The sequence below is a fragment of the Pholcus phalangioides genome, unplaced genomic scaffold, assembly GCF_987345545.1.
Source record: "Pholcus phalangioides strain wild (caught in Gottingen) unplaced genomic scaffold, Ppha-v1.0 ptg000012l_1, whole genome shotgun sequence".
In the NCBI taxonomy this organism is placed as follows: Eukaryota; Metazoa; Arthropoda; class Arachnida; order Araneae; family Pholcidae; genus Pholcus; species Pholcus phalangioides.
The window spans coordinates 21,291,416-21,316,417 of record NW_028301605.1 but is presented as its reverse complement, the minus strand read 5'-3'; the positions used below and the strand labels follow the sequence as shown (position 1 = coordinate 21,316,417).

Here is a 25,002-nt window from a genome sequence, read left to right as displayed (position 1 = left end):
CAAATAAGGTCGCGGACACCAATTTTATCATTCGTTCTTTCCGTTAGAATAAAACCTTTGTATGGACATTAGTAATTGCGATTTTGGTTCAAGTTACGGTTACTAGGTCGAAGGAAAAGTTTTAATACTGTCGGATCCCATTATAACGAATTCCACGAGAGTTCAAGAAAACTCCAGAAATCACTTTGTTATAATGAAATTTCGTTATAAAGAAACTTCAGGTTTTCGCATTGTTCCTATGTAAACTCATTTGGTGGATTACAAAAGTGTTTGTTAAAACGAGATATTTTGTTCGCTATAACGACATTCGTTAAAATATGATTCGACTGTATATATTTTATCAACTTTTCTGTATATGGTATTTGGCTACTTTTTGATAAGATTTTGGCTTCAAGTTTGCAAATGTTTGGAAAAAGTCTGATGTCAGTTTAGAATCTGAAATCATGTGTGTTGCCGGTATTGTGCTCGTATATTATGCACTATTCGCTGTTTAATCGTCAGTCTCTATCACTAAAAGGGAAAAAATGATGTCATCTTGTACAGTGAAAAACGTAATGTGATCCGAAAACACAATATTTGAGGGTTTGAAATTGAGTCTTATATTGCTGCTACAATGTTGCAACTGACCAGATCATCTTCAAAAAATTTAATATGTACAGGGTGTCTCATAAATTCATGAACAATCAAAAAAATTCATAACATTGCAAAAATTTGTATATTTGAATGCGGTTTGGGTAAAACTTATACACGAAAGAACTTTTTTGGGGGTGGTTGGAATAAAATATTTCAAAGTTTTGTCGATAGAGGACACTGCAAGAAGCAAGTCTGGAGTGATTGAACTTGAAACTTATTTCAATGACTTCTGTGCCTGAAACGTTCAAAGTTGAAAAGCTTCAGCTGGTTTGAGTCGTGGCTGAGGTAAAACAACTTCACCAAGAGTTGACAGATTTCCCTAACATCCACCAATGTCAACATCCAATGTGAAACATTATGTTAGCACCAGAAACAAGAAAATGCAGGAATGATCTGTAAATCGAACATCCTGCATTTTATAGTATTCTGATTCCCATATTTAGGTATTTGCTTTCGCGCAGCGCATTCTATTGACTAAAATTTCAGCTAATTTTTTCCGTCTACCAAAAAAAAGTTTCCCTTCGTGAATTTTTTTTTTCGCAAATTACACTCAAATTTACAAATTCATTCAATTTTTTTAAAATAAAATTTTAAACTATTTACGAAATTATGGGAACTCCTGTTCATCACTGTATAACATATATATATCTTTTAATTTGCACAGTGCCTCCAGGAGAACCGGTGATATTAGACGAAGAGAACCTGCAAATAAAAGGTTTGATTGGTCCTTATAACGAAGGCGATGCACTCAAGCTGACTTGTGAGGCAATCGGCGGTAAATATTTCACTGATTGTTTGAAATTTGTTTTATACAGGATGATCCAGTACCTGCCTTCCAAATGAGAATCAATCATGAAAGATCACATTAAGGGAAATAATTTTCGTAATGAAGTCCAGGGGCACAAATGAATTGTGTTTTCAGAACGAGTTAACATAGAATTGAGCCCCTTTCACTGTAAAGTAACCCTGGAAGTAACCCTAAACACCCATTGTATCGTTGGATGGAAATAACAAAAAAAAGACACGATATTTTTCCCCCTCGTATATTTATTTCCTGTCAACTGAAGGGAAGAAATTTCTCTCTCAATCCTCATGATTCGAACAAGGTTGCCACATTTTGGCGACTTCGGAAGTGGGGTGATGCACGCATCTCCCGGAAGAGTGGATCGCATCTCTCTTCAATAAATTACGCTATTTAGTTTTTTCTATGTTCGAACCAGATAATGTGTGAAATAGCTTAAAGCTTTCACTTACCATTTCACTAAATCTTCATCTCTCTCGTTTGTTAGGTAAGCCTCGTCCCACTGTAACATGGTGGCGGGAGTATTCACTTCTAGACGACACGTACTCCTTCGTGTCGGGTGATAACCTGGTGCGAAATGAACTCAAGATCCCAGAGCTGAAGAGGCATGATCTTCTAGCCGTACTTACTTGCCAAGCCTCGAACAATAACATAACTGTGCCTGCTTCGACTTCCATAACGCTCGACCTTAATCGTAAGTAACGCATTCTTTGCTATAACAAGATAAAGCGATAACGAATGGAATATTTTCTTGCATAGTCCTTGTGAAATTATTCAAAGAATTGAATCCTTCTTTTGAAGGTGAGTTGATGAATCGTTGAAATCTCGAAAAATAATTAAAAAAGAACAAATTAGGATTTTAAAAAACGAATAGGGTGGGAGGGAGGTATAAAAATAATTATAAAGTTCACGGATAGATGGCACTATGCAGCGGATTATGGAAATCAAGCTGCTGGCATCGAATGGAGGATGTGCATGCGTCAATTCAATTTATTTACTGCCTGATTTCGTATCTGTTTCATCACACCGTCTCTAGAGGACCTGAATTTGTTAATCTACAAAGAGCTTGTTCAGAAGACGCGTTCATCATGATAGAATCCTTTATTCGAGACTTGGCCAAATCCCGAAATGCAAAATAGGATATTAAATGGAAATGTACACAGTGGGGGAACCTCCTTCAATAACGGACATGTTTGGGACCGAATATTTTGTCCACTAACAGTGTATCCGTCAATGAATATTAAATTACATTGTTTGCACAAATGAACAGCAAAATTTTTAAAATTTATATTTTGAAAACTATTACACATAATATAAATCTGCGATACATAAAAATGAAGACAAACATTCAAAGTTTTTTTTGTTCATCATCGCTCAATTGATGGCAGCACTTCCGTAGAACGCAGTGTCTGAAATTAGAAGCGTTGTCAATGGGAGAAAGAACATTCTGTGTGTGAGAATTATGCAGGATTTGGTTCCGCTTCTCCTGTGCAGCATGCATTTAGAAACTTGCAACAGAAGAAGAACAAAAGATCGGTCCATTTGATTTCCGTCACTGCCTCCTATGGAAGGGTTGCCATCTACTGAGCGATGTTGAAGGAAAAATAACGACTTTGAATGATTTTCTTTATTTTTATGTATCACAGATTATATTGTGTGTAATAGCTTTTTGAAAATATGAAATTTCAAAATTATGCCATTCATTTGTGCAAAACTTATATATTTAAGCTCGTTGACGTAGTTGACATAAGTGTCTGTTTACGTCAAGTGTCGCTAACGGGAAGCGTCTTTTATGGGATGTTCCACTGTAGTAATACATTTACCTCCCATTCATGAAAAGAAACTAAACATTCATGAAACGTTTTTGCGTTCATTGTGAAAGATTGGCCACAGCGAACCACAAACATTGAGTGAATTTGAAAAAAACATGCAGCATCCTAATATATAACAAGGCAAAACGTATTCAATGCCCGTGACAATAAATTGTATATATGGAGATAGACCTGATTTGCATACTGTTTGTAAAGCAGCTCATTGTAGCCGTGTGTCTATCATGACTTCTTTCCGCCTTCAAATCCCATATTTTATCTCTACAGGATACATAGTCATGATTGCCTTAAGTTAGAAAAAAAGTCTCTCTCCACGGCGACAATCAAAACAGCGTAAATAAAATTAGCGGTTAAAATCATTCCCAGCCAGTTTTTGGTTTCCGATTCGAAAGATAGATGACACTGCTTGAACACTTAAAACATTTACAACGCGTGATTAACGTAAACACAGTTGGCTTCTACAAGAAACACATTACGGATATGCTGTCAGCTCTTCCATTTCAAAACATTGGTGGACTGGCAATAAGCTATCGAGCGATTTTGTGCACCTTAAATAGGCATCAGGCATTCATCGCGCTGCGTTGCATTCTGCGGAATCCTCCACTGGATTCTTGGACATCCTCGACTCTCTGAGACGAATATAATTTGCATCAATATAACGAGATAATATTTGTTCCGAGATGAATATGTGACATACAGTTGGCGAGACATCATTTGCGGTATCCTCGTGAGTTTATGTACAGTTGTAATTATGATGCTTGTTGTATTGCATACAATTCAAATACATACAAATGTTTCACTATTTGCTTAGTCAAACCAGTAGAAGTGAGAATAGATCCTCCTCGCCAGCCTTTGAGTGCTCAACAGGAATACGAGTTCGCATGCGTGGCTACGGGATCCCGGCCACCGGCCATTATAACATGGTGGAAAGGGAACAAGCAGCTGAAGCACAGCCCCAACGAGGAGAAGTCTACACAAGTCGGCGACGTCACAACCAGCGTCATCAGCTTCATTCCGACCATGCAAGACAGCAACGTCCACTTCTCGTGCAGGGCGCATAATCCCGTCATACCGGGGAGCGGCGAATCCGACGGATGGCCTTTGGAGATATATTGTGAGTATTTATGAAGTGGCCCTGTGAGAGAGTCACTTTACTGATCTCAACACACTGTTGAGACCAGTAAAGTGTTCGATGTAATAATTGAAACAATGTAATGAATTACAGGGCTGTAATAGGCCCTCACTAATCCAGTAATATAGCGCTCCGTATAGAGAGCGATTTCCATTTCTTCCTAAACTACTTCCTATGCAAATTTTACACACACAGTAAACTTCATAACAAGGTATTTCTTATTTATGCAGAAATCACCAACGAAAAAGGCAAGTACTCGTGACAATATGGAATTTCCTAATGCATTTCGACGCTCTATGGGTGCCGTTTTCAGAGGAAAAATATAAGCATTATCACGCCGACCGGGGATCCCACTTGAGTTGATTACCAAAATCTGAACTCCCGATTTCCCAATGTCAATTTTGCATCTGTGCAAGTCAAACGTCGTGGTCAGAATGAAGTTGCGCGCCTACATGTAAGTCGAATGCAAAGTTCTGATTCGTTGCTTGCGAAATGGAATTAATTGAATTGTCTTGATTAATTGGGCTTATCATGTCATATGTCAAGCCACTAGTTTTATCAATTGAATAGCTCCATTACACAAGCAACCAATCAGAACGTTGCATTAGATTTACATGCAAGCACCCAGCTTCATTCTGACCACGACGTTTGACTTATACAGACGTATATTTTTCCACTGAGAAACCAGGAGTTAATATTTGGTAACCATATCAAGTGGTAACTCTGGCCAGCGTGATAGTGGTTATATTCTTACTCTGAAGACGTGATCCATTAAGAATTCGGAATTTTACATGTATTAACCGTTTTCATTGATGATTTCTGAGTGTTATTGGGCAAAAAGTTGATTTACTCTTACATATTCACCATCTATTATGATTTATTCGGCCTTTGAAGTTCCATGTCTCTTCATAGATGCTCCCCAAGTCACCTTACAACTCGGAAGCACATTCAAGAAAGGCGAGATACAAGAAGGCAATGACGTCTACTTCGAGTGCAATATTCACTCCCACCCGTGGGTGACGGAGATCAGCTGGTTCTTCAATAATCACGAGCTCAGGACCAACACATCGGCAGGCGTGGTCATTAGCAACCAGTCGCTGGTCCTACAGAAAGTCAGGAGGTTCAACAGGGGCCATTACTACTGCATGGCCACGAACACCGAAGGCAGTGGAAGGAGCAACGAAGTTTACCTCAGGATAAGATGTAAGCTAAATCAGTACACTGCATGCATTGTACATCTTCGCGATTAGTTTGATGGTTATGTTACTATGATGATGAGTCCAAAGTTTCGATTTCAGAAATCTATTTATGGTGTTCTGGATGATGTCTTTGCAAGACCTTGGGATGAGTACAAACACGTAACGATTTGATACAAGACGTAGCATCTGATGCAGATTTATCTACAGAACAGCTGTGATGTAATAACAGCTGCTGTTGTAATAAACACTTATTACAGCAGCAAATCAGATGCACCACAACAAAATTAGTCTTTCTTATGCGCAAGAATTTCTCTCTCTCTCGTACACCGTTTCTTCCCGGTGAGCGCGGGAAGAGAAAAGAAAGATCGAGACGAATCTCGAATTATCGATGCCCATCAACGTTTTCCTGTGAAATTACGTTATCGAAACTTCGGCCTTGTTGCCAAACTCGCCAAGTTGTTTGTGAACTTGGCGCGGTTCACAGAAAAATGCGTACTCCTTACAAATCCGAGTTGGTGATTCCGCAAATGAGTGAGTCAGTAAGCAAGTGAGTGATGAGCGAGCGAACGAGCAAGTTAGTGAGATCTCAATTTCTCAATGAGTCACCCCCTTTCACTTATTTTCTCGTACAACTCTGTCTTTTCCACCGTAGCTCACGTCTCCCGAGACGAACCAGCTTATACCCCCTAGGACATGAGTCTTCAACCTTTTTCTAGTCGCGAGCATTGCCTTTACCCGTCACCAAAAGAAAAGCATACTTACACGAAGTTTGACCGTACGAATGCATGGAATAAGATTGGTTTCAATCCTTGAATGCAAGGTGTTTAATTGGAATATTCATCAGGTGCTCGCAAGCACCAAATCGGACACGCGCACCGAGCACTCTGGGTGCTTCAAGGGAGCACCATGGTGGTTGCGAGCAACGGGATGAAGATGCCTGCCCTAGGGGGGACGGAGCGGGATGGTCTGGAGGCTTACTTGGTCATTTATTCACAAACTCGCTCACGCGATCTGTCGTGGGCAGAATTTTGTCCGTGAATTTTTCCTGCGGTAAATTTCCCTTCCACCGGTGTTAGCGAAGCTGTCAGTGAATTGTTGGCGGTGGATTTTCAGTAAATCCACCAGAGTATGAGATGCCGAAATTTCACGACGACTCCTTAGTGTGCTGTGATCGTAAGATTTTCTTTTCTTTACCGAAGACGAGTCCTCTGAGTCCACAGTTTCGATTAATTCCGATCATCCCCGATTCTCGAGTTTCTTGCAACCTGCGGGAGATTTTTTATATTAATCTTGTGAAAACCGACCGCCTATTTACTGTAAAATACATTCTCAAACATTCGTTAAATAGATGATGTGTGTGCATGTTCATATTTGCAGCTTGCATATCTCACATGGAATTAAGCAATTCACAGTCTGACATTTGGACATATGCGGCATTATGCAGTCTCTCAAGAAGAGTGTCCACAATAAAAACTCTATTTTTGCCACTTTACGAAGTCAAAATTTTTTTCCCACAGTTAGTGGCTAAAACTAAACATTCTAAGCACCGATATACTATTGAATACTCAACCTAATGTCATTAATTTTTCTTTTCTGTATAACAAAGTGCTCTAGGCATTTCAATTCACGGACGTACAAACAATTATGAAAATGATGGCAAGTAAAACGTCGGTACATTCTCGAATCAGGTACTGCCGAAGCGAGTACAAGGTATCCCATAAGAAAATTACTCTACCTCAAACATTATAGGGAACCGGTCAGCAATTATTGATTACTTCATCCTGTTGAATGTTTGCAGGTTACGGTATTTTTATAATGAAATGTTTAACGCTTGTAAAATACCTCACAAGATTTATCGACCGTCCTATAGATTATACATGTATTTAATTTATGTGATTGACGAACTCCGAAACACACTCAACTTAACAGGATATCAGGAAAGTCAATAAGGAAATAGTTTCACCTTCGATGGAATTTACGTGATTGATGGTGGTGATGGTGATGCTATTGCGTAGTCTATCCAGGCGGTGTTTGTGTGTGTGTATAAGTATTTGAAATTAACTTCTGTAAGTCACACCATTTTAAATGCTGAATAATTAGGAAGCACCCAGAAGAAAGAATGCGAGTCTTTCAAATTAAGAAGTATCATTCACTAGACAGAGGCTAAGTAGTAGAGACTTTGTGTCAACTCGGAATGATACATTTGAGCACGGTATTCATTTCAACTTACACTCAACTTCTTTTGCATCGAGAGCAATGGAAAAGTATTCTCTCCTCTTCACTAATTATCTTGAGTGATGCTTCAGAGAATCTTCTGTGAGAAATGCTTCTCGTTACGGATGTTTTGGAACTTTCGGGTTAACAGTTTTTAACAATACATATATTTTACTCTTGAACTCGTAGATCCTTGTGACACGCGGCAATTGCGTCATATACTCATCAATGATTATTAACTTTTCCGTTGCGAAGTAACACTCGAAAACGCATTTGTATAACGTTTCTAATATTTTAGTTAGAGTTGCGAATATTTCTTAAGAAACTAAAAAGCCGTTACGTAATCTATCGAGTCACGGATTTTATTAGATATTCAATCAAGATTTCTACAATCCTTTTAAGATGAACGGGTCGCATATTTGCACTGTTTACTCCTATTCTAGCCCAAAGGAAATTAACTCGCCACGATCGATCAGTACGAGTGGCGGAGGGAATGATACGTCACGGGGGAGGAGTTTTTGCTAAAAATGTTATTGTAGTACCGAGTCAAAGCACAGGTTCTTGTCCGTTTCAGTGTAGCTTTGTTAAGTGTCATTCCTTCCTCCTTGCTCCCATTATGAATTTGTCTTGATGTATTCTTTGGAGTTTTCCTATTCATGGATCTTTTTGAAGGTATTACACACACACACACACTAAACGCACAATTCACTCTTTCATACTTTAGTAGTCGTGGAAATGACCCGACCATGTATACAGGTGTACTAAAAATTACCAACGATAAAAAACTAAATTAAGTTTGAAGCTAAAAGATACCTATTTCAAACAATATCCTCAGCCTACACAGTCAGATGGATAACCAACAAAGCTGAAATGGATGTGAAATTGTAAGAGGAAAGTGTAACAATTTGTTTTAGCTAAGACCTTGGCAAAACTCCGCTTACGGTAACGTATTGCTACTTTCATTACTCATGGTGACTAGAGCTCCTTGAAATACTTCGCCGACCTCGATGGACGAAATGTCCGCTGTCCTTTATAAGTGTCTAAAGCACCGTTTACATGTGCAATAAAATATCCCAGGAAGTTACCCGTAACAGGGATATTTGCTACAACCCGTTTACATGGCGTTTAGCTGATGCCGGTATCCCCCCTCCCCTTCTTTCCGGAAGTCATCACTGGTTACGTGGGTTGAACGGAAGTGGTTGGTTCAAGATGTGTGACGAAGGAGCTTATACAGTAGTATAAGCTACATACAATATGTAGTAGTTTTCGCGGCACAAACGATTATGGGAGAGGACGTCGAAGTCATCCACCATTATTCCGCAGCTATGCGGAAGATGGGACTCTTTTGACTGAACTTCGTCACTCCTCTTTTCCCCATGACGAAAAAAAGTTGCCACGCAGGTAATAATCACCTAAGCGACCCCCCCCCCCTCCCCAATCTTACACATGTAAACGGGGCTCAAGTATTGACTCTTCTTTCCGGAGGTCGTCACTGGTTACGTGGATTGAACGGAAGTGATTGATTCAAGATGGCTGACGAAGGAGCTTAATGTAGTTTTCGCGGCGCAAAGGATTATGGGAGAGAAGGTCGGTGTCGACCTCCAATCCACCCCAAGAAAGATGGGCTTTTTTGTGATGAGCTTCTCTCCCACCTTTTTTTCCCCTACAAGGGGAGAAAAGTTGTCATGCCGGTAATTATCACCAAAGTGACCCCCAATCTTGCACATGTGAACGGGACTTAAAAGGCGTTGACAGAAGAAAGCGGACGCAACCGCCACGTTGAACCTCAGGTTCCTTAACTGGTCTCCATCGGCAGGGATTCTGAGCCTCTCTCGGAATCCTTTTCTTGAATCCTAATCGGATTATTTCGGAACCCAACAATGTGTGGCATTTTCACATTTTTTATTTGAAAATAAATTAATGAAAATAACTGAAGTGAATCAAATAGAGTAGTTTTTGAAGGAAATTTATACCCGAAAATAACAGTTAGAAGCACCACCACTGGGAACAAAACGTCGGATAGTTCAGCCTGGTACGTGAAGAAGCCGAATAACGACCTATCGCAGTATGCTAATTTCTCCCACGTTTGAATAAAAGTTAGAAGGGAAGAAATATTCAACATACACAAGATCTATGGAATACATATTTGAGATTTAGAAAATTTTTGCAGTGCCAATTGAATTCCGTGTAATCTGAAACGTGTTCGGTCTTCGCAACGTGATTTTCCACATTTTGGTGGGATTTCATGAAATATTCCACGGAACATATTCTTTGAACTTCAAGATGGAGTTATAAAAAAGAAAGAAACACATGATCGCACATAAAGTCACCAACTGATATTGAAAACATGTAAAAATATAGACTGACGAATAGTAAAATTCAACCAAATACGAATGTTTCAAATGTCATTAATTAAATGCGACTTTGTATTAAACGCTTCGTAATATGAATAACAAGAAACTGGATGAATCTCTTGCCATGTTATGATCAATCACACACACACACACAACTAAATTAATTCCTAATCCTCATTATTATGAATTCCTATTATATCATCCACAGATGCTCCAGAATGCAAATCTAACCAGAAGAAGACGTACGGCGTGAGCCGCTTCGAAACCGTTCGGGTGAAATGCGAGCTCGAAGCCGATCCAGATAACGTGACGTTCCGGTGGAGATTCAACACCACAACTAAGAGCTTAGACGTGACAAGTTTCCAGAACTCTGGAAAATTCTCGGTGGCTTCTTACGTACCACACAATGATGAGGACTACGGTTCCATGATCTGCTGGGGAAGCAACGAGATCGGACGCCAGACCGATCCTTGCGTTTTCTCCGTGATACCTGCTGGTAACTTATTCATTATTAAAATAAATTTAATTAGTTGTCGCTCATAAGGAAAGGATGCGAAGGTGACGTCCTAAAAAAATGAAGTACATTAATCTCAATCAGAAACATATAAAAAATATCAGTGGAGTGCAATTATTGAAGCCGCAAAAAATGATTAAAATGACAAGCTCTCAGAAATCACCAAGGAATGAGGCAAATATACGGAAAATACATAACTCCGAATACTTTCCACACACAGTGAATGTCATCTTCAGAGGAAAATTATATAACCACTAACTCTGACCGAGGATACCGCTTTGGTCGAAGACCAAATCTTAATTTTCAGTTACTCTGTAGAAAAAAAGTACGTATGTGCACTACACACAAACGTCGTGGTCAGAAAGTGATTGACCACATATTCTCGCATAGACGTTTGAAATCTTTTGAACACCTTCTTACCACGACATTTGAAATCCTTTGAACACTTTCTTGCCACGACATTTGAAATCTTTTGAACACCTTCTTACCACGACATTTGAAATCTTTTGAACACTTTCTTGCCACGACATTTGAAATCTTTTGAACACCTTCTTACCACGACATTTGAAATCTTAACACCTTCTTACCACGACATTTGAAATCTTTTGAACACCTTCTTACCACGACATTTGAAATCTTTTGAACACCTTCTTACCACGACATTTGAAATCTTAACACCTTCTTACCACGACATTTGAAATCTTTTGAACACCTTCTTACCACGACATTTGAAATCTTTTGAACACCTTCTTACCACGACATTTGAAGTTTTTCTGAGCACGAAGTCTTCTGAACGTCTTCCGAGCACGGCGTTTGACGTCATCTGACCATGACGTTTGAAATCTTATGACCACGACGTTTGGAGTCTTCTGACCATGAAGTCTTTTGAACGTTTTCAGAGCACGGCGTTTGAAGTCATCTGAACGTCTTCTGACCACGGCATTTGAAGTCTTCTGATCACGACGTCTGGAGTCTTCTGACCACGGCATTTGAAGTCTTCTGATCACGACGTCTGGAGTCTTCTGACCACGACGTTTGAAGTCTTCTGAACGCCTTCTGACCACGACGTTTGAAGTCTTCTGAACGCCTTCTGACCACGACGTTTGAAGTCTTCTGAACGCCTTCTGACCACGACGTTTGAAGTCATCTGAACGCCTTCTGACCACGGCATTTGAAGTCTTAAGTCATCTGATCACGAAGACTTCAAACGTCGTGGTACATTTTGTCCGCTGATGAACCGGGAGTTAATATTTGGTGTCCGACCCTAGTGGGATCCTCGGTCAGCGTGATTAGTGGCTATGTATTTTTCCTCTGAATAAAACACCCACCGTGTGTCAAAATGCACATTGTGAGTTTTATATATTTTCTGTAAATTTACCTCATTCGCTGGTGATTTCTGAATATTATTGCGCAAAGTTAATTGTCTTTGTTTTTCAAAGTTGTTTCTCCTGGGAAAAAAAAAATGAGTTATTTCCTATTTTTCCCCTTTCTTTCACTGTGCTGTACCTGCGATCACGGGATTTTTTAGTGACGTCCCTTTAAGACTCTAGTGTCCCGGGATTTTAAAATTCATTGCGTCTGCAGGCGTTTAAAATATTAATATTTACATTTCTTAAACCCATAATGATCCCGCCGGATATTTTAACATTTTTGTGCATATTTAAATCAGAAGAATCGGCGGCAATTTTTGCAAAACTTTTCTAGACGTCACCTTAGGACCTATAAAAAGGTGAGAAATACTATGAAAGAAAAAGATTATTAAAAGCTATAAAAATTATATTTTTCTTGCAATTTGTTTATAATGTGTGTCTTTTTTTCTCAAGGCCCGCCGGAACAATTACAGAATTGTACAGTTGTGAACTACACCGAAGACTCGCTGAGAATAGAATGTATAGAAGGTTACAATGGAGGACTAACTCAAACTTTCCAGATGGACGTCTACGATGAGACAGGACATCGTGTCCGGACGAACGTCACTTCGACGCAACCCCAGTTCTCACTGTCCGGTCTTCCCAGTGGTAAAATGTTGCGGCTGGTGGTATTTGCGAAAAATTCCAAGGGGAAAAGTTCGCCCATAGTTATCACGGCGAATACGCTGCGGAAACCGGAAAAGTTGACAGGTAAATTATAATTGTTCAGCAACCAAACTGTTCAGTGTTATTTGTGATATACACGAATGCCTCCTTACTTTGAGCTCCATAGTTCACAGTTATTTGGTTCCTGGAATAAAGGTGTATTTACAAGCATTTGATTCGAATCGAATTTTACTATTCACGGATCCAACTGTTCATGAATCCCTTTTCTTCAATTATTCATGTCACTCGGTTCACTTTAATTGTATTTTTAAATTACGATTCTCTCCCACAAATCACGAGTCTGTGATTTCTGTTTATTATAAACGATAATCACGAGTCCAATTTTTCTTTTCGAGCCTAACTGTTCACGAGGACTGATTTACCACTGCTCGAGGGTGTTTTTTATTATTTACGAATCATAGTTCAATCCACTGTTAATGAATTTTTTAACTATGTGTCCCCTTGTTCATGCTTTTTTTAATTACCAGATAACTGCTTAAGAGTGCATTTCTTATTTACGAGTGTCACTATTCAAAAGTGGGTTTTCTTACTCACGAGTCCTACTCTGCAAAAGTCTATTTCATTATTTTCGAGTCTCTCTGTTTCAATGGCTCGATTTTATTTATGATTCCTACTGTTCAAGAATGCTATTTTTATCTGTGAGTTTATCCCACTGATTCCGAATCCCACTCTATTCAGGAATCATTTTTATTTGCGAGTCCTACTGTTCAAGAGTCCAATTTTATTTACGAGTCGCTCTGTTCACATCAGCTCATTTTTTATCTATGAGTCCTTATCAGTTGATAGCTGTCACCGGCCATCGCACGGTACCATTTAGCATATGTTTATTCGTCATATTCTACTAGTTCGTCTTTTAATTGACAGCGTAAAATATTTCCTTGCACCTCTTGGATACCTCTCTAACTTGGAAAGTTTTAATGCAACCTGAGGTATCTCACTTATACAGGTTTTACAGAATTATAAATTATACATGGTGCATAGGGAACAGGGAGTTTGACATTTTATTGGTGAACCGTTGAGCCTAGTATATATATACTATCCTATACTTCTAGTTAGAAAAATATCCAAATAGTAGTAGTCAGATGTCATTCATGTTTCAAGGGATTGTATAGCTATTAAAATAAAAAAAATAAACTTTTTATACCTTCCCCGTGTGCACAAAAACCCGATTAGAATGTTGTTTCTCTGTCTCTGCTGAATAGAAAAACAGAGATGATAAATGGGGAAAAAATAGTGTAAAATACGGATAAACCCCGTTTTCACGCACATCTTTCCCATCTTTCCTCCGTTTATCGAATTTGAATACCTCAGTTAACAATGATACTCACTTAGAAACGTGGAATGTTGGTAGCAGAAGAGACAGAGAGACAACTTTTTTTAATTGGGTTTTTGGGATACGAGGACTGTAGAAAAAGTTATTTTTTTTCAATTTTAATAGGTAATTGTATTAAACGGGCAACGATTTTTCTAACTGGGTTCTTTAGCACAGGGTGTCCATATAAAAAGTTATTTCTTTCATTTTAATAACTATACAACCCCTTACAACATGAATGGCATACCTGAGTACTACACGTTATTTAGATACTTTTCTTTTCCCTATTGGAAGTATACCTCTAGAATCAACGATTTGTTAGTAAGATGCCACACGTCCTGTTACCTATGCATGTAAAATCCATTATTGCTTTGCGATCAATACCGTATCATACGGACGTTTTGGGATAATTAGTTGTTGAAAACGTTAGTTGCCGAGAATATTGGTGTAGGCTCAAACTTAAAAGCTCAATAATTGATTTTCGAACCATTTTTAGTCATTTGTAACCAAAATAGACAGGTGGCCCCCTGTCGCCGGAGGCGAATATAAAGCGGCTACAGGTGGCCCCTGTCGCCACGGGCGAATATAAGGGGCTAAAGGTGGCCCCCGTCACCGTTTTTGGTGTTTTCTTTGGATTTTCTTTTTATTTTAGTTTTCTTTAGATATTAATTATGTGAAGACAAAATGTCTCTGCCGCATAGTGTTGTATTTTCTCACTGAATAAAGAAAATATTTGTGTAGTCCTAATTTAATTAGTGAAAAAGTATCCTTCCTTTAACAAAAAAAAGAATTCAACAGAAGAGAAAGCAAATAAAAGAGTACGAGTTTTTGTACATCTCCATGCGCAATGTATGACATTCCGAGTAACCACTTGAGAGTTTTCAAGTCAACGGTATGAGTTTTTCTTGCAAACGAAGTCAAAAAAATAATGTCAAGCTCAAAAACCTAAACTCTACTAAAAACATTCTCATTATTTCCGTTACCTTTTTCTTTAATCTTTCACAAGAATTTAATTAACACAGGCATAGAAATGAATTAGTCGTTCAGCAAAAATTAGGATACAGGAGGGGAGAAAAAAAGTTACAAAAAAATACCATGCTCCAAGGAATTCGGAGACTTTGGAGCTCTCAAGTTTTGCAAGTTCTGCTAAAAAAGATGGTGTTTTAATCAGCTTCCTTGAAGTTGTTGGATTTTGTTTTTTTTCCTGCCTTGAACACATCTCGAGAAAATTAGTTTCTATTTATTTTTTGATTTTTTTTCTAAATTCTTCTCTAGGTAAATTAGGATATGCTACTAATTTGATTGGAAATCGTCCAGAAAAAATCCTCAAATTGGAAAAGGAAATAGTTTTATCAACGACATATAATTTCTGGACTTTATTACTGAATTATAAAATGCAGTTATATACATGTAATTAATTCTTTCTGGATGTTATTGTATATAATTAAATGACTACTTTACTATTTCACCGCACACCAAATCCGGTTATATAAAGCCATACTGCAATTTCCAACCACTATAGATGGGTGGGAAATGACGGTTCCATCCATTAGTGGTCAGCTATCCTAATTGAATGACTGGTTTCTCATGAATCGTGTTCGGAAAATCCATCGTCAATAACTCACAGCCTGAAAATTCACCGAAAACAATTCATCGGCAAACAATTTACCAAAAGAGTATGTAACAGCTGCGAAATTTCATCTCCATTTCCCAAACATGACAATCCAGCGACATAGTTAGTGAATGGATGAGCAGATGAATGAGCCAATTGAGCAAGTGAGGGAGCAAGTGAGTGAGTGAGCTACTCACTTGGTCACTCACACATTCATACCATCACACACCAACTCACGCAGTCATTCATAAAGCCAGTCAATCGCTCACTCATCCACTCGATTGGTTACTCATACGATCACCACTTTGGTAAATAGCCCACTTACTCGATAACTCATACGGGTACTCACTCGGTCACTCGATCATCCATACTGTCCCTCGATCATTCATACTGTCACTCACCTACTCACTCGATCATTCATACTGTCACTCACCTACTCACTCGATCATTCATACTGTCACTCGATCATTCATACTGTCACTCACTCGATCATTCATACTGTCACTCACTCGATTATTCATACTGTCACTCACTCGATCATTCATACTGTCACTCACTCGATCATTCATACTGTCACTCACTCGATCATTCATACTGTCACTCACCTACTCACTCGATCATTCATACTGTCACTCACCTACTCACTCGATCATTCATACTGTCACTCACCTACTCACTCGATCATTCATACTGTCACTCGATCATTCATGCTGTCACTCATCTACTCACTCGGTCACTCATACTGTCACTCACCTACTCACACTGTCTGTCATTCATGTGGTTACTCACTCACCGGTGATGAACTTTCGTCGGTGAATTTTCTATTTGCGAATTTCTGTCAGTGAATTTTCCGTAAATCATATAAATATTCATATATTTTCGCACACAAAATTTGATATATTCAGTTTAGTTTCTTGCCTATCATAAGGTTAAAAGATAATAAAAATATTAAAATACAGGGTGATTGAAAAGTCAGTTAACAATTGAAAGTTCAATAATTCGCAGAATAATGTACGTAGAGGGGATAATAATTGACGCACATGCAGAAACGACATGGAATTTTATTCGAACCTTAAATAAATAGTCACAAAAATTCCCAACAGGTGACGAACCACGTGATAGTAAAATGAAGTTATTATTACAGTGTAGGTCTATTTGTTAGCAAAGATATATTAATAATTAAAGTGATTAAATATATACTAATTGATATGGAATTTAAAAATAGAATAAAAATCTGTCTGGTGCCTTTTGTTGACTATTATTGTGAATATTTTTTAAGGTTTCACTAAAACAGCTATGTTGTTTCCAGCATGTGTGTTAATTTCTTTCTAGAGTTTCTTTCCTAATATCATAAGTGAATGGAACAAACTCCTCCCCCCCCCCCCCCCACTACTGTTGACTCCCCACGATGACTGATTTCTTGTTCAATGTAACAAAATATATGCACCCATTGGCCAAACAATTACGAACCACCCTGCTACTCACTTCTAATACCGTGTGGGACCTCTTCTGGCAGCAGATATTCTTCTAGGCATGGACTCTACAGGTGGCTGAAACCGTTGAGGAGGAATACTAGTCCATGCTAACGAAATGACAGATCCTAATTCCCTCAGATTGGAAGGTGGTGTTTTACACCTTTTAAAAAACACACCTTTCAAGAAACCACGAGTACACCAGGAAAATGTTCCCCAGACCGTGAATCCGCCGCCACCCACTTGAACAGTTGTCATGTGGCATGCCGGGTCAATGGCTTTGTGCTGCTTGTGCCACACACGGATTCTGACATAAACGTCACGGAGAAGAAATCTTGACGCGTCAGACCAGAAACCTTCTTCCATTCATCCAGACTCCAATTTCAGCGTTCTTTAGCCCACAAAACCCGTTTTCTTCGGTTTCGCAGCTAAATCAGAGGAACTCTTGTTGGTCGCCGGCTATTATTATAATTTGTTTTGAGATACGTCTTTTAGAGCATAAGGATACGCTTCGCGATGATCTTGAGTTGTATTGCGCTAGAATTGTAGCTCTTCTGTTGCTGCACGAAATGCGTTTCAGTCACCTGACACCTCTTTCGTTCACAAGCGATTTCCTCCCATTATAATCCGCTTTCCACTCGAAGATTTTTTGTTAGCTGACATCTTTTGAAGACTCGAGATACTGTTGTACGAGAAAAGCCAAGAAAGTTACTGGCTTCGGAGATACTGGAACCACCACTTCTGGCGCCCAAAATCATGTCGCGTTCAAAGTCAGATAAATCTCTTGTTTTCTCCATGAACAGGCAAATTGCAACGTTTACAAGTGCTTCTGACCAGGAGAAAGCTTTATATCAGCAAATCCGGTTTATCACGTCACCGCGCGTGCTTCACGGACTAGTCAAAGTTTGAGTGAGAGGTGTTCCTAATTTTTTGCCCACTGAGTGTAAGTATAAATCAACTGCATCCCCTTGTATAGGTCTCTAGGCCAACAATTTTGCACTGATAGTTAAATGCAAAATTTATCCTCTAAGAACGTATTGGAGGAATTATGGCATTTCGAGATGTTCACTCACTTTTGGATCAACCTGTATATTTTACTCAATTAAGTCTTTTTTTTTTATTATTATTAAAGATTTTTCTTGTACGAGAAGCTGTTTGTAAATCCTACCTCCATTTCTGATTCAGGTATGCAGGGAATAATCATCATTCGGCCGGTGCTAGGCCTACTAATCGGTGTCGTGGTGGCGCTCGTCATTGTGGCGATCGCTGTTGTGGTGTACATGAAAATCAAACGCCAGCAGAAGGAGAAGGGTAAGCTGATATGGGTTTCTTTACGTATGTATAAAGCTTGCCCTTTTCTGAATGCATGCATAAATGGTGAGTGCTAATTGATATAAATTAAAAAGAAACATTAAAATTACTTCGAATTTCAATTTGAATTCTCTTTTATTCCGAACAGCCGCCAAAAGGACGCCAGAAGTTGTTGACAAGTAAGAACTAATCTTCGTTAGTTTGTGCATTTTTCAAAAATGTGTGTGCGTGTTTTTTTTTTAATTATACTAATTCAGGAAACTGATAAAAAGATGTGAAAAATGACCAAAACAGATAAATATTTTATCTAATTACTGATTTTATTTTTTAATTGAAGAAATTAATTGGAATGCCATAAACGTGGTGCAAATTACGGATTCCGGGGCTAGCATGTATTGTTACCTTGATTCATTTCGACGATATTTATTTTCATTTCCATACAAGGTGCCAAACACCTCTGAAGAAAGACACCGATGATGTTGTGGACAGTGAAGAGAAAGGTCCGGATATCATACCAGCGAATATTAACACGCGGCAGCACTTCATTCCAGATGGTAAGACATTTTTTTATCGATCGAAATAATCCGTACCGTTATCGAAATATAATGGCGTATAATCGGTGTTGGAACGGTTTACGCGAAGCGGAAGGATGGCTAAAGATACACATCAAGACAAACTTTTGTGCAATGGAACCCTGGATCGCAAATGATTTTAATGCTCAGCGCATTTCAACATGGAGTTTGAGTCACGGGCGTGAAAAAATAGGGAGAGAGATACGTGGGTTGCCAGAGGAAAGGGTGCTCAACGTTTAGGACAGTGCGGTCTGCTTCATTGGTTTTAAAATGCATCGCGGGCCAGTTAAGTGATGTAAAACAGCTCCGCGGATTACTTATGTGATCTGGAATCTACAGGTCACTCGAGTGATCTGGAATCTACAGGTCACTCAAGTGATATGGAATCTACAGGTCACTCGAGTGATCTGGAATCTACAGGTCACTCAAGTGATATGGAATCTACAGGTCACTCAAGTGATCTGGAATTGTGCTACAGGTCACTCAAGTGATCTGGAATTTTGCTACAGGTCACTCAAGTGATCTGGGAATATGCCGCAATGATCTGTAAATACGCCGTGGGTCACTTAAGTAATCTATGTATATGCTGTGGGGGCACTTATGTGATCTGGAAATGTGATGCGTGTGTTAAACGTTAAGATCTTTATCACGGGACACTTGAGTAATCCGTAAATGGGCCACGGTCCACTCAAGCGACGTGGAACTGCAATGCGGGTCACATAAGCGATCTGGAAATGTTCCGCATAGTTCAAGTTTGTACAAGTTAGGTTTGAGGCCAACACATGTGAGATGACTCCAAGGGATCCATTTGGTCCGTGGGCCATGGGTTGAGCATGTCTTCCCCAAAGTAACCCAAGAAAGAAGAGGGAAAAATCCTCTTCTGTGCGCATAACACTTTCGGATAGGGAAAAATTAACGATATTTTTTCCCCTTTGTAAAAAATGCCCGTGACTAGAAGGGTGAAAAAGATTTCCTGTCGGTCATCGAGATAAGAGCTAGGTTTCTACATTTTGGTGACTTCTGAAGTTAGGAAATGCACGTATCTGCTGAATAATTGGGTTGAGACCCTGGGTTTCATTTGGATGGTTGTTTGTCTTAATGTTTATTATCGTTGCTCTCACTCAAGAAGTTTTCCCTTACAGAAATTAATTTTTCTATACTGCATGCTACACTTACAGTGCCGGGTCTAAGCGATTTTTTGTGGGTTCCTTCCGTGTCCAGGGTACCCGTGATTCCACAGACTAAGGTGCTTTGTTTGGTGCAATGTCCAAGAAATTAATAGAAGGGTGGGAATCTGTTAGTGACGTCTAACGATCGAGAAGTTTTCTCGAACGTTTCTCATTACAAACGCGTATCTCTGAAATTACGTTATTGATTGTAGCTGTTGATCGCCGTATCACACTCGACAGATATCCAATACATGCAGTAAATGTTTCAATCAGTGAACGCGCAACTGTGTTGTTAACTAGATACTATCGATTCGAAAACTCGGACGTTGTAGGGTTAACTAAAATTCTGGGTAAATTTGAGAAACTAATTGATATGAAATTGGCAATCTATCTAAAATTAGCAAATCTATCCCTAAGGCTGCTAAATTAGGTGATTTGTTGTTGTTGTTTTCTCAGAGGAAATGAAGCAGCAGAGTTCTCCTTCCAACAGCCCGGCTGCCATATGCCACTGGGGTTCCCCGCCCAGGAATCCGTGCCTCGACAACACCAGCAGTGCAGCTCTACAACAGCAGCAGCAGCAGCAGTGCGCCTCATATAGACGGGTGAGGTTGCAAGAGCATTCTTTCTAAAGGAAAATCTTAATGAAAACGGTAGATCTTGAATGTTGTTGTTTTCGATACATAATTATATGCAGGTACTCCCCGACTTACGAACAGGTCCCGTTCCGAGCATCGTCCGTGAGTTGATATCGCCCGAATTCAGCGAGGATTAACCGATTTCATGAGTTTTCCTCCGATATCTTGAAACTCACTGTCCATCGCAAGACGTTTAAAATTGTCCACGGATTGTTTGAATATTTTCTTCCAAATACATTTATTTCATTCTCCCACCAAAGATCGATCCAAGAACCCTCACTTCATCCCGTCCAGATAAAAACGTCACGGGAAAACTCAGCACAGCGCAGTCAAAATCACGGTGCACCTAGAATCAGCTTACATATATTTTTCCCTTCCGTGAATCCCTTTTTTAGAAGATATTCCAGCTTTGTAGTACCAGCACCCAAGCCCAACCCCCAACTTTATTTATCAAATCTGTTTTTTGCTTTTTCCCATTTGGCTTTTGTCCACCCAGAACATTTCAGGACAACGAATCGAGAAGGGGGAGGGGAGGCCATGTTGGTGTATCGTCAGAGGTTGTGAAATATTGCTACACCATGGTACATAAGAACACTTTATACAGTATATATTTACCGAAAACACCTAATTCTCGAATCAAGATGAGGAGAGCAGGAGAAGTCCCTGAAACATTTTTGTTGAATGTCGTCAAGATTGTTCTGGGATACACCAAAAAACGTCGGATATTTCCGTTCGTAACCCCGAAATTCCGTAAGTCTATCATTCGTAAGTCCGGGAGTGTCTGTAATGATAACTGCTGTATTAATTTCGATTTTTTTTCTTAGACTATTCATTTGAATATTATTTTAAATTAAAGTTAAATGCATGATTAAGAAATTTTTCGCTTAGTTTTATATCTCTGACACATACAATTCGTGTCTGAACTGTCTTTATAGTTTTGGGTTGAGGAGGTCTAAATCACGCAAAGATTCAAATCCTGCTGAATTGATTGGGCAGGTGACCCCTCGATTTGGTATTAAAAAAAATGGGTTTTCTAGACTCATTAATTGGTGTATACCTGCTCAGTTGTGGCAGGATCGGAAACGATTCCGAACTTATATCATCCCTTGGACACAGTTCATAAAGGACATAATTTCGTTCAATTTGGGAGAAATTAAGTTCGGCTTGAACACATTTCAGTTCAGCTTGAACACATTTCAGTTCAGCTTGGACACAATTCAGTTTTGTCATCACTTGGGCACAGACATGTTAAACGTGAGTATAATTTATAGATACATCATCACCTGGGCACAATTCAGCTACATCATCTTGTCTGGACAATTCAGTTATATCATCACGTGGGTACAATTCAGTTATATCATCACTTGGGCACAATTCAGTTACATTGTCACTTGGGCACAATTCAGTTACATCATCACTTGGACACCATTCAGTTACATCATCACGTCGGCACAATTCAGTTACATCATCACGTCGGCACAATTCAGTTACATCATCACGTCGGCACAATTCAGTTACACCATCACGTCGGCACAATTCAGTTACATCATACATCATCACGTCGGCACAATTCAGTTACATCATACATCATCACGTCGGCACAATTCAGTTACATCATACATCATCACGTCGGCACAATTCAGTTACATCATACATCATCACGTCGGCACAATTCAGTTACATCATACATCATCACGTCGGCACAATTCAGTTACATCATACATCATCACGTCGGCACAATTCAGTTACATCATACATCATCACTTGGGCACAATACAGTTATGTCATCAATTGGGTACAATTCAGTTATATCATCACTTGGGCACAATTCAGTTACATCATCACATGGGCACAATTCAGTTATATCATCACTTGGGCACAATTCAGTTACATCATCACGTGGGCACAATTCAGTTATATCGTCACTTGGGCACACTTACGTTGAAAATGAGCACGATTCAGTTATACAATCAGATGGAAACAATTCAATTCAAACGGTTACAATCCAGAACAACTTGAGCACAGTTCATTTCAACTTGGAAAGAATTCGGATCAACTTGGTCACAACTACGTACTAGGATACAATTAAGTTCTGTCATCAAGAGAACAATAATTACGCACAGGGACACAGCTCAGTTACATAATCTCTTGTCCACACAATTTAGTTCAACATGAGCATTTCTTCTTAGCAATCCAGATATATATTTTTTTAATTTCGACATCAGGGAATTATTTTTGAAAATTTAAACATAATAAAACACAGCAAATATGTAATAGTTCATATTTTGAGATAATTGGAAGTGTTTGTCATTCTCTTATTGATGAAACCGGTTGTTTAATCCTTATCTTTCGCTCATTGTTTTGTGCAATGAATTGCATGTCCAATTTTCTGATTTTAAAAAATCATGTTTCCTTATTCAAATATGCGAAATGTTTCATCCACACAGCAAGACGACGTGACATACGCAGAGCTTGCGTTGCCTTTGGATCAACAGACCGCGGCCACCATGACAGTAAGGCGGAAAGAGCCACCCACGGAATACGCTCAACTCGAGATACAAAGGCACATGCATCACCAAAAGATAGCGATGGGTGAGGAAGACGAAGAGATTAGTTGCACGTCCTGCGAGACGCCGCTCATGAAAAACAAACGCGAGAGTGCTGTCTGATTTCGACCCCACCTGGAACCAAACAATATGTAAAACTACAAAAACAACAAAAAAATGTATAACGAGTAAAATCAGAAAATATAAAAAGAGTACGTTTAAAAAGAATAAAAAAAAAATAGGCCTATGTAAAACGAGGTTAACATGATCAACGTCGCCATATATAACGCTGATATATGCGGTAAAATACGGTGTCGGATCGGTACGCATATCATCGGTCATTTCCATGTGGTTTGACGTTTACCTTTCACGACTGAAGAAGATGTTGGACACATTACATTCCTCCCAAATTTCGAAGGAACGGGTCCGTTTTTTTTAATGCGACGAGTCAGGAGACACAAACACTGGGTATCTTGTGTGGCCGCTTCCCAACAACACACACCAACACGGTCTGAACAACTCGATCCAAAAAAATCGAATTACTGCGATTGCAATCGATATCGACGAGGATGAACGATCGATTACAATCGACGAAGAGAAAGAGAAGCACGTGACAATCGGTGACGGCGAAGAAATATATAGAATGCATCGGCCTTGTACTTATCATTTTACACACGACGAGCGTTACTTCTTTTCAGACATTCCGTTTTGATGACGTGTATATACGTCATCGAAAAAAAATATATATATATATATAAATATATACATGAATGCATATATGTATATGATCAGTTTATGGATATATATACATATTTATGGATGACCAATTGTTGAAAGTTATGAGTGTGTAATCTTTTAACAAAATAACGAGACATTCAAAGTTCGAACCCCCTTTCGGATCAATTTCGTTCCCCCACAAATTTATTTGATTTCTTAATATTTAATTAATCCATCTTCGTGTGAATTTGCACAAAATATAAAGATACCTTTTTCAAAGATTAAGCACTTATATAAAATGAAAAAAAATAACACACACTTTTTTGATTGTGATATGTTTCTTTCCCTCATGCCAATTTCCATCAAAAGAATGTCCTTTTTAAAAAAGAAATTATTGCGGTCTAAAAAAATATGGTCTTTTTTCCACGTTTTACTCGACGAAACTGGACGCGACGACCGTTTGTAACTAATTAATAATGACAAAAAAAAAAGATAATTATTATGTTATTACGAATGTGCTTTCATGTGTGGTGATGATGATGATGATGATGATGATGATAATGACAATAATGATAAATGATTCCTGATGTTGGTTGAAAAGAATGTTCAAGATATTGAAAAAAAAAAAATGTTTTTTTTCTTAAATGTTTTTTCTTTATTATTTGGTCTTTTGTTTTCTCGATAATCTTTACTTTAAGAAATTATAATAAAATAAGTATATTTTTCGAAATTTCTTTGACTGTGAGTAATTTTATTTTATTTTTTGGTGTTTCCTGTGTTCTAGTATTGTGATAAGTACAGTAGAAGACCGCTATAAAACGAGAAAGGTATAGTACAGAGTTGGGAAAAAGTCCGTAGAAACTTTAAAAATTCATAAAAACCG

At 38.7% G+C, this 25,002-nt stretch overlaps 1 protein-coding gene across 3 annotated transcripts in view; it reads left to right on the top strand.

Annotated features, from left to right (window-relative positions):
- LOC149079865 (protein turtle-like) overlaps window positions 1-24,793 on the top strand; it is a 669,110-nt gene extending 644,317 nt beyond the window's left edge. For 2 of the 3 annotated variants that reach the window (XM_089240371.1, XM_089240372.1), the window contains 11 exons: window positions 1,298-1,408; window positions 1,923-2,129; window positions 4,076-4,378; window positions 5,309-5,599; window positions 10,372-10,659; window positions 12,501-12,797; window positions 18,355-18,480; window positions 18,629-18,659; window positions 18,925-19,034; window positions 20,678-20,823; window positions 23,304-24,793. In XM_089240371.1, the coding sequence (XP_089096497.1) occupies window positions 1,298-1,408; window positions 1,923-2,129; window positions 4,076-4,378; window positions 5,309-5,599; window positions 10,372-10,659; window positions 12,501-12,797; window positions 18,355-18,480; window positions 18,629-18,659; window positions 18,925-19,034; window positions 20,678-20,823; window positions 23,304-23,525 (2,132 nt within the window). In that variant the 3' untranslated portion in view covers window positions 23,526-24,793. Of the gene's footprint in view, window positions 1-1,297; window positions 1,409-1,922; window positions 2,130-4,075; window positions 4,379-5,308; window positions 5,600-10,371; window positions 10,660-12,500; window positions 12,798-18,354; window positions 18,481-18,628; window positions 18,660-18,924; window positions 19,035-20,677; window positions 20,872-23,303 lie in introns of all 3 variants that reach the window. The other variant, XM_089240373.1, reaches the window with a different exon arrangement.
- The last annotated feature ends 209 nt before the right edge of the window (window positions 24,794-25,002 follow it).